The sequence below is a fragment of the Harpia harpyja genome, chromosome 10, assembly GCF_026419915.1.
Source record: "Harpia harpyja isolate bHarHar1 chromosome 10, bHarHar1 primary haplotype, whole genome shotgun sequence".
NCBI classification, from domain to species: Eukaryota; Metazoa; Chordata; class Aves; order Accipitriformes; family Accipitridae; genus Harpia; species Harpia harpyja.
The window spans coordinates 43,420,241-43,436,412 of NC_068949.1; the positions used below are offsets into that span (position 1 = coordinate 43,420,241).

At 39.9% G+C, this 16,172-nt stretch overlaps 1 protein-coding gene across 1 annotated transcript in view; it reads right to left on the reverse strand.

Annotated features, from left to right (window-relative positions):
* Positions 1–16,172, reverse strand: part of ADAM12 (ADAM metallopeptidase domain 12) — a 185,307-nt gene that overhangs the window by 135,115 nt on the left and 34,020 nt on the right. Inside the window, exon 3 of the mRNA XM_052799756.1 lies at positions 2,551–2,624. Within this exon, the coding sequence (XP_052655716.1) occupies positions 2,551–2,624 (74 nt within the window). The remainder of the gene's footprint in view (positions 1–2,550; positions 2,625–16,172) is intronic.

Here is a 16,172-nt window from a genome sequence, read left to right on the forward strand (position 1 = left end):
CATTTGAGCTGCATGTTTCATGCCAACATCAGGAAGATGGAGCAGGCTGGAGGAGACAGGGTCTGTATGCACGTCTGCTGGTCCTCTCTGCAGCGCTGGAGACTCACGGGCAGCAGCTGCAGCGTGGAAACCTTCTCCAGGTATGCAAGGACCTTCTCGTACCTCTGGAGTCCATAATCTACCAATCTGGCCCGCTGCCACCAGCTGTTATTCCCCATTCTCTGCTCAGCAGAAATGCATTCTCTCATTTCTCTCTTGGACATTATTTTTCACTCCATGAACCTGCAGGACCCCCTGGAAGCGGCAACGCATCCACGCTGCTTGCTTCGTGCCCCAAACGCCTCACCTCCTCTGCTGCCATTTGCCTCTCCACGCCAGCGACAACACGCCCAAAACCATCATTACAGGCAGAAGAAATGCAACCACCAATTTCCACAGACAAACACAGAGGCCTTGAGATTGTTTGCCCTGGGGGGCACAGACCAGTCGTCCCGACTGATGCACTGTGTTATTTACAGAAACAGGCAACAAGTAGACCTACACACACACACCCCGATGCAACTTCTGCACGGACTTGCAACACTCAGACCATTATTTCTTCTGAAAATCAAAGTCAGTGATACTGGAGAAAAGGGAGAAATGATTTTGCAAAACCATGACTGACTTTTTCTGTGGTTTGGGATCTATGAACTGCCCCGTATGCTACAAATGCTACGTAGAAGCTCCTGCTAAGATGAGGAACCTCATGTTGTTAACACCATACGCAACTCTTGTAGAATGCAAATCTTCTGGTGGATACACCCCCATAGAGATAGGTAAACTAAAAAATAATCATTGATAAACACTGTATTTCTTAAGGAGCAGATCTCAACATCTCTAAATCTGGTTAGTCAGACAGATGCTCATAGAGTTAATTTACTGTACTTTCATGTCCTACTTCTAAAAGAGGTGGAGATTGCATCTTACAATTTTCTAAATCTGACTTTACTACAGGTACAGGAGAGTTTGGTATGTTCAGCAAGGCCTGTATTAGCAGTTTTATGTTCTTTTAATCGCTGACATGGAATGTAAATAGTTTCCTCAATTGCTGCATACTTCCCATTCCTGAAGGAAGGCACACCCTTTGACAAAGATTAAGAGAATATAAAGTTAAATCCCTGTTTACAAAAGGAGTTAAATCCTCCTCTAGTTACTGAAACAGAGCAACCTATGCATGGGGGATCTACATAGCCTTCAAGGATAGGAAATGAACAACTAAGGAGCATTAAAAATAATGTAAAAAAACCCCTCAAGATTTGGGCCTGATGTTGAATAATAAAGTGAACTGGATTTTATTACAGCTGGGTAATGTTAGGGTTCATCCAAATGACTGGAAATAAAAAGCATTTTGTGTTGTTTTACTACAGAGGACTGAAGAGGTGCCCCGTCGTTTTCCATTGAAGTTGTCCATCACCAGCCTGAGGCAGCATGTACCCGGCCTCCCTCGGACATTTGCTTTCACATGCACATTCCTTCCCCTTAACACATACGGCTGCACCGCTTACGTCTATGGTCTCTCTATTACAGTAAAAAAATACCTCTGCTGCTTTTATTTCACAGCAGGGAAACCTACAGAACACAGAGATCCTTGCTAAGATTTATAAAAAGTTTTCCCTAGGTTGAGAGTGATCTTTGGTTTTCCTTTGACAAGCAGCACGTAGTTGTCCTGATCTGGGTTCCCACAAAACATCCCTGAGACGCTTTTAGAGGAAAAGCAGTTGGACAGTTGAGAAGGTAGACTAAGACTTTGATGACTTTGGTTCCATTTGCCACGTACTTCCAGAGAAGTAACTTCATTTCTGTATGGGTCTGTACCCCTTTGTAAAAACTCTGCTGGGTTTCTGCCCGTGGGACCATCTCTACAGCAGCTCCTGGTATCCCTCTCCGAAAGCTTATGGACATGAGCAGGAGTTGTCAAGAGCCCTTGGAAGAAGATGCAATATTTACAACCCACAAACGAGGGTTCAAGCTCCGCTTTGATTATGGGCCTCGTGCACAGCACAAACATCCCATCATCAGCCCCTTGCCAGCAAACCCAGAGAGCTCCTCTTCAAAAGTCCAGCAGGGGTTAAGCCCAAATGCTTGACTCGTCTTCCCCGAGCAGAGGCAACCACAGTCGCAGGCAGAGTTAGGAGGGATGAGTCCTCCAAAAAAAGCTCCAAAGACTGTAGGATTTTCCAAGTTACTGTAAATAAAAGGGCTTATCACAGGAAAGGAGGACAAACCCAAATCAAATAAAAATAATGATCAACAGGAAAACACTGAGAGGCAACATGTCCATTTTCAGTCTCCCATCAATGCAGACGACCATTGAGATTCTATTGCACACACATAAGCAGTGTGCAAATACACACACTCCAAACTGGAACAAAACTCTCTTGTTAGGGGCCTGTTCCATGAAGGACCAGTAGCAAACTTGGCTCCGGGTTACTTTTAAACTACCAATTTAAAAATTATAACCCTTCTCTGAGAGCCTCCAGTACAAAGTGAACATGCAACAAGGGTACTTACTCATTCCTCTCCAGATTGATGACTAGATGTTTACTTTCAGCTTGTATTACAAACTGCAGCAGTGCTGGGTGATTCTGAAAAAGGAAAACAGAGTTGGCTGAGTCCAAACCCAAAACCCATCGCCCCGCACCGCGCTCTGCCAGGGAGCTGGACACACGTCTGCCGTTGCAGGGTCAGGCCCTGCTTGGGAGAAGCGAGCAGCTACAAAGAGAAGCGTTTGTGGTGTCGCAGCTCTCGAGCCGCAGCCGAGCGCGAACAAACGTGGAGAGGCAGCGCGGCGCTGCAGGATTTCACACCTGGGTCTTCTGGACCCCACGGTGTGCCCTTAAGCAATTGCATCGCTTGCAACTTTGCACATCAGAGTGCATCTTGCCTGCGAAGATAAGCGTAGCGATGCGGTACACATCAGTTCCAGGAGACATCTGATACAGTTTTGATTTTTCTCTTTTTCCTCTCCGTATAATAGCGTAACTACATTAAACACTAATGTAATCTCTTATTAATGCTCAATCTTGCTGAACTATTTTTTAAAGTGAGGTACAGATAATCAGGTTTGGGCTTGCATGACCATTTTCAGTTTAAGATATCCACGTTCAAAGCCAATACCTCCTGCATTAAGAGCAGACCTGCAGTGCTGTGATCACAGTCAGCAGGGTGGCTCTAACAGAAATGCTTTTTCCCTTCAGGCTGAATATGCCAAATATTCACACATAGAACTGCACATGTGATCTAAGACCATCATGGAAACTAAACATAAAGTACAGTCATGCTGAACTATGTTTTTGCCTACAAAGAGCTAAATAATTTAATATGTATTTTATACTTTTCATAAGGAATAATTAAGTTTTAGCTTAAAAAAAAAAGAATTGGTGTTGAAGCAATTAGGAATATGGTCAACAGTATCATCCAGCATCTCTGTGAGAATAATAGACAAAGTATTTGTACATATACAAGTATTTAAGAGAATTTTCTAAACAAGACATCAACAGCAGAGCACACGGAAATCCCAATTGCACTCCAGCACGGAGCAGGGATCAGGACATCTGGATTGCATTTTCAGCACCATCACGACTGTGTGCAATCTTCATATTGCCGTCCCCCTGATTATAAAACAAGTTCTTTTTCATCTCAAGCATCCAAAGGTAAAGCCACCGGGGTTTTTGGCAGCTGTGAAAGAGCATCGGAAAGGTTTTGTGACCCTTTCTCCCTTGGAGGTGGGATGGAGTGGAGGCTCAAACACTCGTTTGCAGAAAGGGGCAGCGCACCTATCCAGGCTCTTGAAACTGTACTTCAAACGAGAAAGCACAGCTTACGATATGCTAGTTACTCTTAATCCAAAAGGCTGGACTCACATATATTTTAAGACTGTTTACACTTAACTTACATTTCATTAAACAAACTTACTGGATTGTGAGACACTATTTCCTTGTTTTGAAATTCTGACAGTAGCTCAGTAAATCAGTTGTTCCTCTGTACACTCAATATGCTTTTCTGAAGATTTATGTTAGCCAATTGCAGTACTGAAGCAGGATAATTTTAGGGTTATAGTATTTAATTGATTTATTGAGAAATGTGTCTGACTTTGTGATTGCTACAGCAGTGCCTTGATGAAGTCCCGGCTGTGTGCCAGTCAGAGCACCCCGCCCATGAAATGCAATGATTTTTAAATGATTTGGAAAATTGTAGAAGTTTATTAAAAAGTGAAATTATGAGGAGGCTGTCGTAGACTAAACAATATTGTAATTTTGTTATAATACAAAATAGCTGACAACTCCCCAGTGCTCTCAGACATTATTAAGCACAGATTGTGAGCGAGATGCCATTGCTTTCTTCTGAGTGTCCTGCCCCACTGCTTGTGCAAATTCAAACATGTTTTCCCTCTCCCCACGCAAAACAGTTACAATATTGAAATTCTGCATCTATGTGAACTTTGCAGAAACTAGATCCCACTAGAATGCTAAATAAATGCTTCAGACTATCCTTGGCATTCAGCAAACACATGGGAGTCATTTATTGGCATGAATATTTAGAAGCAGTGTTGATTACCACTTTAATATTAGTGCATTGGTTCCAAACCCTGTAAGATATACATACTATAGAGTTTTGAGAGAGTAAAATACAATTAATTATGATATAACACAATAAATAATTAAGATATTGCAGTAGCGCAAATGGATCCTTTTCAGCTAAAGGCCCTCTGCTAATATGTAAATGATAACTATGTTTATTCATGAGTTCACAGTGGTACTTATTTGACAGTCAATTGATGTTAGTGAGTCCTAAAGTTAAAAAAGCAGCTGCAGAATAAAACAGACTGTTACAAGACAAAAACATCTCTCACAGAATTCCTAAAGCTGAAACTTCTTATTATCGAGCACAACAATGTCCCCAGTTAGGATGGTGGACCGCGTTGCATGAGACCCAGGTTCAGATTCTTGCTTTACCATAGATTTTTCTTTCAAACAAATGGCTCATTTCCTTGTTTGCCATCTGGGAAGAGATGAAACTATACTTTTTCTTCTTCTGACTGGCAGTCATAAGCATAAATACAGTAAAAATTACACATTGCTCAGGTGGTATAGTGATTGGAAACACATAAGCACTTAAAATGATACATTTCTAATGTGAAAGAAATATAAATATCATTCAGAAAGGGCAGTTTAGGTTTGTGCGGTTTTTGTTTGGGTTTTTTTTCCCTTTTTTAAATGTATACACTTGTGAAATGAACTCAGATCTTTTACTTTACTTCTTTTGCAGCGGTGGTGGAGTCTCCCCTAAAGTATTTGCACTGTTCTGCTACAAGACCTTAAAAGCTCATTTTGAATCTCATGAAGCACCGTAATACTCTCCCCTTACAATCAATATTTTCAAAACTGAGTTGCAAGATGAAATGGAAATTACCATACAGATATTAGATCGCTGTTTTATATTTTCTGCTTAGAATAATCGAAAAAGCACGTTGTGAGGGCACATACTCTTCTGCTCAGAACATCTCAGAAAGAACCACTTGTTATAAGCCTTTCTTAAGAACCACAAAAATAATTTCCATGCTGATACCACAACTTATTCCCACATTGATCCCTTTAAAATTATCAAATGTGAAGGTAAAGTGAACCTTATGAAAGTAGCATTATTTAAACCATAATGAATAATTTTGTATGGTTCTACCTTTTCTCTATAGACTTATGCCTTCTAGTTCTTTCCACTCTTAAACTACAATTTGCTGCTTTCCTTTTGGCAATGTTTTTTGTGGCATAAGAGATTTCATCAATGCATGCAAACTGTTCTCTGACATCCTAAGAGGCAGAACTGACTTCAGGATGATTGAAGTAGTACTCTCTGTAACTTTCCCCTCTTATTTAGAGGATTTACTTTCAAAATCTACATCAAATTATATCAGCAGAAAAGGAAAAGTATTTCCCCCATTAATTTGCTCCTCACTTGTTTGCTTGCTGAGGGATGTTGGTTTGAATTGGCATTAGTGAAACTCAATATTCTGAAGGAAATTAGTGAAACAATAAGTTAAGGCCAAGCAAGAATTCTCTCTGATAAAGCAGATAAAAAAAAAAAGAATAAAGCACTACCTGAACAACTGGAAGCTGGTGAGACAGTAGCCTATTTCTGAGTCAGAGAAGTTCTCTTGTTTTCTTACAATGGAATTAAAATCACTATGCACTAGTAAAACTAGTTTAACTAGGACACATTTTTCAAGTACTATTAATTTTTTTCCGCCCTTTTAAATCCCATTGATCTCCAGATCTTCATATAGAAAGAGAAAAGAAAGGATGGTTTGGGGATTAAGGGCTTCCCCCGTGAACCTGGAGATGGTGTTGGGAGCCCAGCTCTACCACGGACTTACATCTTGGCTGGGACAACTGCGTTTCATCGTGGGAAACAGCCAAACCCTCCAGTTGAGCCAACCTGTCACAGCTCGACTCTTTTTGTGCTTCACTTACCCCTTCTACCTCTTTCCTCCAACTTCCCTCTGCAAAACAGACATAGGTATAGTTTTCATCCTCCTGTCTTTGTCTACTTAGACATAAACTGATTTAAAGGCATGCTTCCTAAACACAGATTTGAGCGAATAGGCACCTTCCTTCTGGTGAAGGCATCAAGGCATTACCAGAACAGTGGTTCAAAAATAGCAGTAACACTTTTTTTCCTTTAGCTGCTCATGTTTTATCACATCACCATGAATACCAAGACAGAGTCTCAGTAGCAGATTTTGAACTCCTCATACTTTCAGGGACTACTTTCTAATAATAATGGTATGATAGCATCAAAAAAGAAAAATTTAAAAAATCAGTTTTTATGCCTGAAATACTAGTAGCTGTCCATTTGGAGTAGATTTGTTCACCTTGGTGGGATGCCCATTCTGGAATTTGAATATAAAGTAGTTGTCACTGAGCATATTTTTCTGCACAGTAATCTAGGAAAAAGTCTTAATCATTGCTGGATCATCTCTTCCTTTGGGCTGTGGAGTTGGCAGGCACTGTGATCACACTGCAGTGCTGTGAGCTTTTCCCTTGATACTGACTACTGAGATTGGGAGAGAATACTTCAAGTCATCTCTTATTACATTTGAAGAGACAGAAAACTGATGAAGTGGACCGTCCTAATGCATATATCTTTACAGCTTCCTCCCTATAAGAGAGGAAGGATTTTATTGGATTAAGATACATGAGTTAGACCAGCATGTACAGACTTAAATAAAAAAAAAAATATTCTAGCAATTACATAATAGAAATAAAAGGAAATATCTATAGACAAGGGAAAGAGTGTAAATAAACTCAAAACAGCAGCATTAATTCATTTGGAAAGAGAAATGCATTTTCAGCTGTATCAGATGTCCAAATCCAGTATTTGAGAATAGAGATCAGCACAAGAAATAGAACAAAAAGGGAGGATTTTGCTTCTCTGGTTTCAAAGTTTTAAATTATATCCTAACATGGTAGATTGAAATAAGCAGCTTTGTTTAATCCAACAAAATGGTTTCCAGTCCCTCCAGAGCTGCTATTAACTTTGCTAAAGCTGACCTTGCGACAGGGCCAAGTTTGCATGTGCGGTCAAGTTGATCAACACCCACGAAGTGCCTGTCACATGGCAGGCCACAGTTTGCATGAACTGTCCTGACAGCTCTCTGGTGGGACACTCCTAGTCAAAAATGGGTCAAAACTGGCAAGATGGTAAGGGAAAAAATAATTATAAGGAGAACTATGGAGTGCAACTAGTTGTATGCAACAAGGGTCCCGACATTCAACGTGGAGCAAAAATAAAGAGGCAGCAAAACCTCATAGACTGTCACATTTAATAATTAGTTGCCTGGCCTTTAGTTTGAAGTAAGAGAAATCCCATCAGCAGTGACAAGCGCAGGAGAAGAGAACCTGGAAGCCACTCCAGCCTTGCACAAAGCTTGTCAACCCTGTGGAAGACCATGGGAACACAGTATAATTTTCACACAGGATGCGTAAAGAACATAGAGATGCAAGAGTCGAGCGTCATTTATTTTGACCAGCTACCACAGAGCCAGCCTGGGTGTGATATGTATGTGGCTGTGGATGGCAGCTTAACACAGTGGTGTTATACGAGGCAGTTGGATGCAGAAGCAAATCAGTGTTCGTTTACGAAAACAGCGAGAGGAATAGCGAGGAGACGTCTCCATAACGTGGAGAAACCAGAGTATGTTTCTGAAACTTTAGCATGTATCTAGAATGAAACTAAATACATAGCCCATCCATGCAGAAATTACCCACTCACAAAAGGCCAAAGACAGCCAATGAGGACTGTTGCCTTTCGGTTAACTGGTTTCCTCTGGCATTAACACACGTCAAACCAGACTCCATGATATGATAGTCAAAGTACTACTCTACCAGGGGATAATTTGGGGGTATTTTTTAATCCAGGTTCTTAAACTCTGCAAAACCACCAGCATTTACTCTAAGGATAAGACCCATTTACTTTGTCCTCTGTGGTCCTGAAAACAGAAATTCCAACACAAAAAAGTGAAGGTCAGAAGTTTATGTTATCTCTTAAGCATACCTTTGGAAACGAAGGACTTTTGAGATAGATCAGATAGTTACATTCCACACAAATCTAGATGCTTTTTCTTGTATCTGAAGAGCTAACATCAGGAATTAGAAATTGCCTAACTGAGGAAAGAGTACATTATTTCCAGTAGGCATAAATTCTATGCCATTTTCTGATATCTGTATGAAAATACCTTTTTCCCCCCTTCTTTATCGCACACTGACTGTGTTGGTGCCTTCACAAGCTGAAAGGTATGTTTATAGGTATCAGATCTTTGGGCTGATATTACTCCTCTACTATCTGTAATACACAAAGAGGGAAAAGCTGGGAAATCTATAAGAAATAAAGCCACCTAGGGAATCTTACCATGATAACTGGAATTTAATCCAACAAATGCAAGCTGTCTACAAAGTATATACATTTAAGATAATTACATTCGGCAATGAATACTATGAATTGCATGCATTGCTTTTAAATCAATAAGTATTTCTTCCTTTTCTTTTGGCTTTAGTTTAGAAGCGAACACAAGATGTTTTTTGCAAACACCTCCAAAACCAAGTGATATTTCATGCGGATTTGAAAAGTATAAACATTTAATTCATATTGTTTTGCAAGTTCCTGAGGGCAGTGAATTCAGCTGTGCTTTCCTTACTGTCAAATGACAAGCATGTATCCCTGTGGCTGTATATAATGAGTAGCAACAAAGAGAACAGAGTGTTTTGCAGGTTTTTTTTTTAATGGTGTAGCAAAGAATCACAGCCCCTTAACAAATTGGCTGAGCCACTCCAATAATGTAGGAAACCAAAGAACTTCCAAGTTGGTTCTCAACTTTAAAATGAAGTGATTCTTTGAAAACAGCATGATCATACTCTTCTCTGTCTTGCTGACTGTACAAATAGATGCAAGATTCTTCTAAAAGGAAGGTATAATTTCTAATCTAAATTTCTTTTTTTTTTTTTTTCCTTTTTCTTACCTCAGCGTATAGCAAGTCAATCTGTGGCTTGGAGGTACTCAGGCTTTTCCACCCTCTTCTTTTCCTGCTTCCTACACTGCCAGTCAGCTCTATGTAACAACCACATGACATAACAAAAACCATCACAGATGAGGTCCTAAAGCAGGGACAGAGCAATGGCAGCAGCTCTTCTGCCCCTTCCCTGGCTTCCTTACAGGAATAGAAAACCTCCCCATGGAGCTCATGTGACATGCATAAAATAGGAGTAACGGGACAACCTTGGGAATGACCCAAATTTAGCAGACTCCTCTTCATAAGCCAAAACGATTTTCAATTAAAATGGACCAAAAAAAAAAAAAGTTTTGGTGCACTGCCTCTATACCACTGGCAGTCCCAGCCTCTGGCCATCAGGTTATTTGGCAACATCTGCTGAAGCTCCTATGAATCTCTATAAAGGACTATTTAAATTAACAGTTCCTTGCTCACTGTTGGTGTCCCAGGATCCCTATCCAGAGTTAAAATTTCAAGCAAACAACGCTCAAGAAAGAGGAAACTGAGAAGTTAATTGTGCCAGACCAAAATCAATAAAACTACACAGCTCTAGCGCACAGTTTCCTGGATTCCATGCAGAAATACAAAGCTAATGACTACTCTGGGAAAGGGAAAGCATGCTTACAATTTAGCTACATCCTTTTTGTGAGGTATTCCTGATTTATATTTTTTTAAATTAAAGAATAACCTAGCTAAAACATGTTCAAAATGCCATAACATTATGGATCAAATATTTCAGGAGCAAATCCAAAATAACCAGTTTGATGTTTTAGAGAAATCTGTATCTTCTGAGGCTGGGTTGTTATGCTATGAATTTATTTGGTGTCAGTAAAAAGTCAGGCATGAAAGCTGAATTCAACATTTATACCATATTTTCATTATCAGGCACTGAAGTTGCACTAAAACACATTTATGTGCGCTTGGCCAGCTAAACAGGGATTAACAGAAAATTCCCAACTTTACACATTAAAAAGAGAAATGTAAAATGTGTTCTTTCTTTCTTCTTAATTAAATCTAAGCACTGCAAATAGGGCAGCCTTGGTTTTTAAAGCAGCTATCCAATTATCTGCTCAACTATATTGGTTAAAAATAGGTCAAAATCAATAATCCCTTTTCAGGACAAACTTTGAAACAAAAATCTTTCAAAGATTCCTAAAAACAAGTTCAGAGAACAAACACGAGTGAATTATGAAAAAGGGGACTGGTGTTGCCAACACTTTGAAAAAGCCGATCGGGAGCGAGCTCCGCTATCCTCTGTTTCAGGATGTGGTTTGGGAGAAGGATGCGTGCTGTAACACAAACCAGCCAATGCGAGGTATTGAAGCCCTTCCTGTATCTTTGCAGCAGGGTGGATGCAAACCAACATAAACCAACACTCGGTGTGTATTTATTACACTTCTCTGCGTGCCTGATGACCTGCAAGGAGTCTGTTCCGCATCTGGGAGCGGGTCATTCGTTAGATTCACGAATCACAAAGGAAAGAAGAAAGGATAATGCAACAACATATGGTTTTGACCGAATGGAAATGACTGCACCAAACTGTGAACTCAATTTTGTATTAAGAACAACTAATAAAAATAATAAAAAAATATGTATGCTTTTAGCCAGCTCTCATTTATTGCGATGTATCCCAAACAGACCCCTGCCTAAGGTGCTGCCTGCCATCTCTTTGAAGGACTATGTCCGCAAAGCTATCCAAGGCCACCAAATTTTGTCATTCAGGTACTGAATGGAGCTTCTGACTTCATGGAGCACAGGACTTCCCACCCAGACCGTCAGTACAATTGGTAGGCGCTTAGCTTGGAAGCAGGTCAAGAGCAGTAGTGCTTTTTAATCCAAGTTTGATGAAGGGGTGTGTTGTTTGCTATCACAACCCGTTCCCTAAACTGGCTGGAAAGACCGTGCCCTGCCTGTCCTCTGACACACCGCGACCTCGCCAAAGAGGTTGGCCGGAAGGTTGATTGCACCAATGCAGATTTTAGCTTTTTGAAAGACCTGCAAATATAAAGGTCTTTTTAATAGTAAAAAAAAGACTTGTTGAAGAGTCTGGTTAAAAGAGTGGTTAAAAAAAAAAAAAAAAATCCTTCCCTACATTGTTTTTCCTTACTGTGTTGCCCAAAAAGGTTAAAATAGAAATACCCACAGCCCTGCAAGTCTCTGGGGGAGTGTCTGCGTGGCCTTATATTCAGAAAAGGCAACTAGATACCACACAGCTTTGGAGGTCCGAGGAGCACGCGGCAGCTCATTCTCCCGGTACCTGCCGCCCTGTCAGGTCTGCTCGTGGCAGCCTTTTACTAACACCTCTGGACGACGGTGGGTCACTCTGTTAGAGGGATGTTTAACACCTGAAAAGTTCAGACCCAACATCAGAAATTTTTCCCTGACTCAAAAATGGACTAAAACCTGGCACAGGAATGAAATAACCTGGAATTTGCTCAAAGTAAACCCATAGTCATTATACAGTATTTACACTGTACGTATGAATCACAACTGTTCATTTTGCTATCAAACAGATGGGAGCAAAACGTACCTCATTGTTGGAATACATTATGTGCTGCTTAAACAATGCTTCGTGGAAGGCTGTGCAAAGAAAACAAACATGTCTGTTCCGTAGTAAAGTGTTACAAAACAAAACTTAATAGAGCTGGCAGCTAGGAAGCAATTGCAGTGGGTCTGGGTAGTCTTAGTTGTTGAACAGAACTCATTGCAGACGGTCCTTTGCAATTTGGGTAATTATAATGTGAATGAACAGCTGTTGATATTTGCCAATTTAAAATGTACGTAAACTTCTTTGAGGGCTATGCCATGTAAATTTAGTAGAACCCATTTGGGTTTAAAACTACACATAGCTTTAACAGTAAAATTCCTGCTTTTTGTAAGGACACTGGGGACTGTGACCTCCTTTTACTAGAAGTTTGATTACAACATCATATTCTTCCAATGTACTCAAAAAATCAAGGTCAAGCGTGGACTGTGTCAAAGACTGCAGGTCAACTGGCTACCCACTGTCATTATATTTTACGCACCTTATTCCCTTTGTCCTGCTATACTGTCTGTGAGTATTCCCATCTCATGGCTCTACATTTTACCACTCACACATCCACTGTGTTACAACAGAACTGGAGCTGAACAGCAAACACGACCCTCTTCAGAAACATCTCTTCTTCTGTGCACGTAATTATTGCAGCATACATTTGCTGGGAACCCACAATGTGCTGTGCGCTGTGGGAGATAAGAATTATGATGATAATTACTTCTAAGTTCGCAATGATAAGAAATGACATGTCCTCCAGATTGTATCTGAATATGTTCTCCACAGTGGGAGTTGTCTGGCATGCTGAGGAGGGCGCAAGCAGATGAGCTCCACGTATTCTGCATGGGGACTGTATGCACAACGTATTTGTGTATTCTGGGGAAGCAGCAGGTCAAGAGAACTATGTTTCAGGGCCAATAGCAAATTATGTCCATTCTGAACTGTGCCCATTATAGACATTATCTGAGTCACCTGCCCACTCCTTACGTCCCTTCAGTGTCACCTGCATCCTCAGAGCCCCCTGCGACTGCGACACTCCCGGGATGGAGGTTTCTGCACATTCATACAGAAGGGTTACAAAGCCGTTGAAGAGCAAAAACGAAAACCATAGTCAGCTCCCTCCCAATATTTCCATGGTTCAGCTAAGTAACATGGAAAGAAATAATGAAAAATACAGTAGTGACTGTGTCCACCGAGGAGCAAACTGAGATGGCCACCCATTTCACTGAACTGAAAGTCAACTCAGAATGCTTCAAGAAAGCCCATAAATTATTCTATCACTGAAAGAGGATTTCAGATGCTTTTTGTTTCCCGTCAATACAAATCTGGCTGGGCTCAGTAAATTATATTAAATGCACATGTATCTCCTTCAAGCCACATTTCATGCTCTCCAAACATCTTTCTCTAAATTAGATCCTTTCATATTCCTTGAAAAGCTCAGTTCTTAATTAGGAAAGAGTTCTGATTTTCCATTTTCATTAATTCATTTGATTTCAAGATTTTGAAGCCAGAGTAATTGCAACTAAATGAAACTTATTGAAAGGCAAAAAGATACAATCAGTTTCAGACAATGAGAAATTTAAGAATTTTTTTAATGCAAGTAAAGGCTAGGTCTAAATGTCCTGGCTGAACCGAATCCTTGACAATGCAACAATCTCGAGAGAAGCAATGATATATGTTTTGCTTCTCTGAATGAACTCGGAGGGTTGGCTAGATTAATGCTTAAATCACTTAATTATTTGGCTTAATTCACATGCCGTTCTTCACTTTCAGATCCCTCCTGCTCCCCTCTAATCACACTGCTCCACTGCACCAGGCCTGTGCCAAGATCTCTGAGCTCAGACTTCATTCTCTCTAAACATCTTTTCATATTATGTGGCTCAGATTAAATCTTCTTCGCTAATTTGTTATTGCAATCACAGATGTGCTTCTGGATTCAAGTTCCCTTTTGCATCACAAATACTGGAATGCAAACCAGAAGTGAGGAGTCGGTATCTAATTTCCAGTCTTTCAAACTGTAATTTGTCTCTGATGATCTTTTGAAGATGATGAATGAGTTATACAAAGACAGATAAAATATTAATACTTTTTAAACTAATGGAAGGGGCGATTTCACCCCAGTCTTGGGCTACTCAAGATAACTTGACAAACTTTCCAAAGCTGTACTTCCAAGACACATGAATCATTTTTATATTCTGGAATGTGCCCTAAGAGAAAGAAGGATCTGAAGATTTCCTAGTAAAGCAAATGATATTGCAAACCTGTGGGCAGCATCTCACATTTTTCTGCTTAATTAGAAAGAGACTTACTTACAGATACCCCATCTATACATTTACATTCTCATAGAAAATAAATGACAAAAAGTAGTGTGGAAAGCTCAGAAAACTTATCTAAGAAAGTACTCCCTAGAACAAAAACATATGTTTTATTCTGAATGATACCCAGAGGTTTAAAGTATTAATGACCAGCATTATTTCTTGCCACAAAGGCAAAGACAAAACACAGATGAAAATGCCATTGCTGTTAATATATAAACAAAAAACTGTAAACAAAATGTATATATTAATTATAAAATGATATTAAAAGATATCTAACTAGATTATAGAAAGCCAATATGCATCTAACTCCTCCTGTAGATAATTTGTTGAAGTATTTTCAATTGCTAACTGAGCTTATAGAAAAGCTGTATCATTTCTTCTTACTCATAGGTTCAATAAGAACAAGCTATAAAATGATATTTCTAGAACAAGCTCTCTCATGACATATCAGATAAACTTGTGGGTCTAAAAAATAACCCCTGTATAGAGGTTGTAGAAACTGATATTAAAGCTCAGCAAAGATCTGCTTTACACTAAATTGTCTAGAAATAGCACACCCTTTCTCCATTGAAGGGCATGAGGTAAATAACTGAAGAGGACGTAAAAACAGATAATCAATTATTTCAGTTGGCTTCAGGTTTAGTGCTGAAATTTTCAGCCCCTTAGAGAAAAAACCAAAAATCAATATAGCACAGTATTTTGAGATAACAAAGAAAGAAACATCTCAAAGGCATTTGCAACGTGTGATAAAAACATAAAGAAAAGTCCGCTGTCACCTTCAGCTGCTCTACCATACATTGTAAATGAACAAAAATATTCCTGTTTCTTCGCTGAACTGACTGCACAGGGTTAGAAAACAGAAAAACGAAAATTTTGCAGAAGGCTCGTAAAATGTTCCAATTACCCAACTTCAGTCTCATGGACCAATGCAGCAAAACAGAACAAGCAAGAATATTTTTCAGTTCAGCTAGTGGATGCTGGAGTCAAGTACCCATACGGACTGTGGGAAAATAGACCTTATCTAGGTAGCTTTGAAAGTATGGAGGAAAGCAGCAGTTGTTTGTGCAGCTGAAAGATGAGGAGCAAGTAGAGTTATATGCTGCAAACTCTATTTCAAGATCTTCCAAGATCCTGAACCTTTTCCCAAGATCTGCCTGTGCAAACCCCAGGCTACCAGAGCATCCCATCACGGGAGAAGACTGTCTATCTGCTTTTCTGGACAGCTTTCAGTTGCTTTTATGTTAACATATCATTCCAGCATGTTTTTACAACGTTTCCCTCTCTTCTTGTCACTCCATTACTGGTATGAGTCCTGCTCTATTTTGCATGCCTTCCCCAACAGCAGAAGCCAGTGGATTAGCACAGGTAAGACAGAATAATAAAGATTGTCTGAGACAAGTCTGTTTTATGTGGTTTTGCCTGAGCAAACACAGTAAAGCTCTGACAACACACTGATTTAAATGTTGGTGATAATCTCAAATTCTCTGTTTCTTATTTCAGTTTCAGAGAATTTTTTCCCCCAGGACTAGACCCCAATGGAAATTTAAATACAAGATTTTCCCCAGGGATGGGCTATGATACAGAGAGTATTTAGGTATTTGCACTAGATGAATTGTGTGCCATATGCTGTTGAATTCCCATCAGCTTTGGAGATTTATTGTCTTCTGAGGGAAAATCCTCACTTTTAGACACAGGGGAGCCTTCCTTTTAGACCTAGACCTACAAACCAACTATCCTTTTT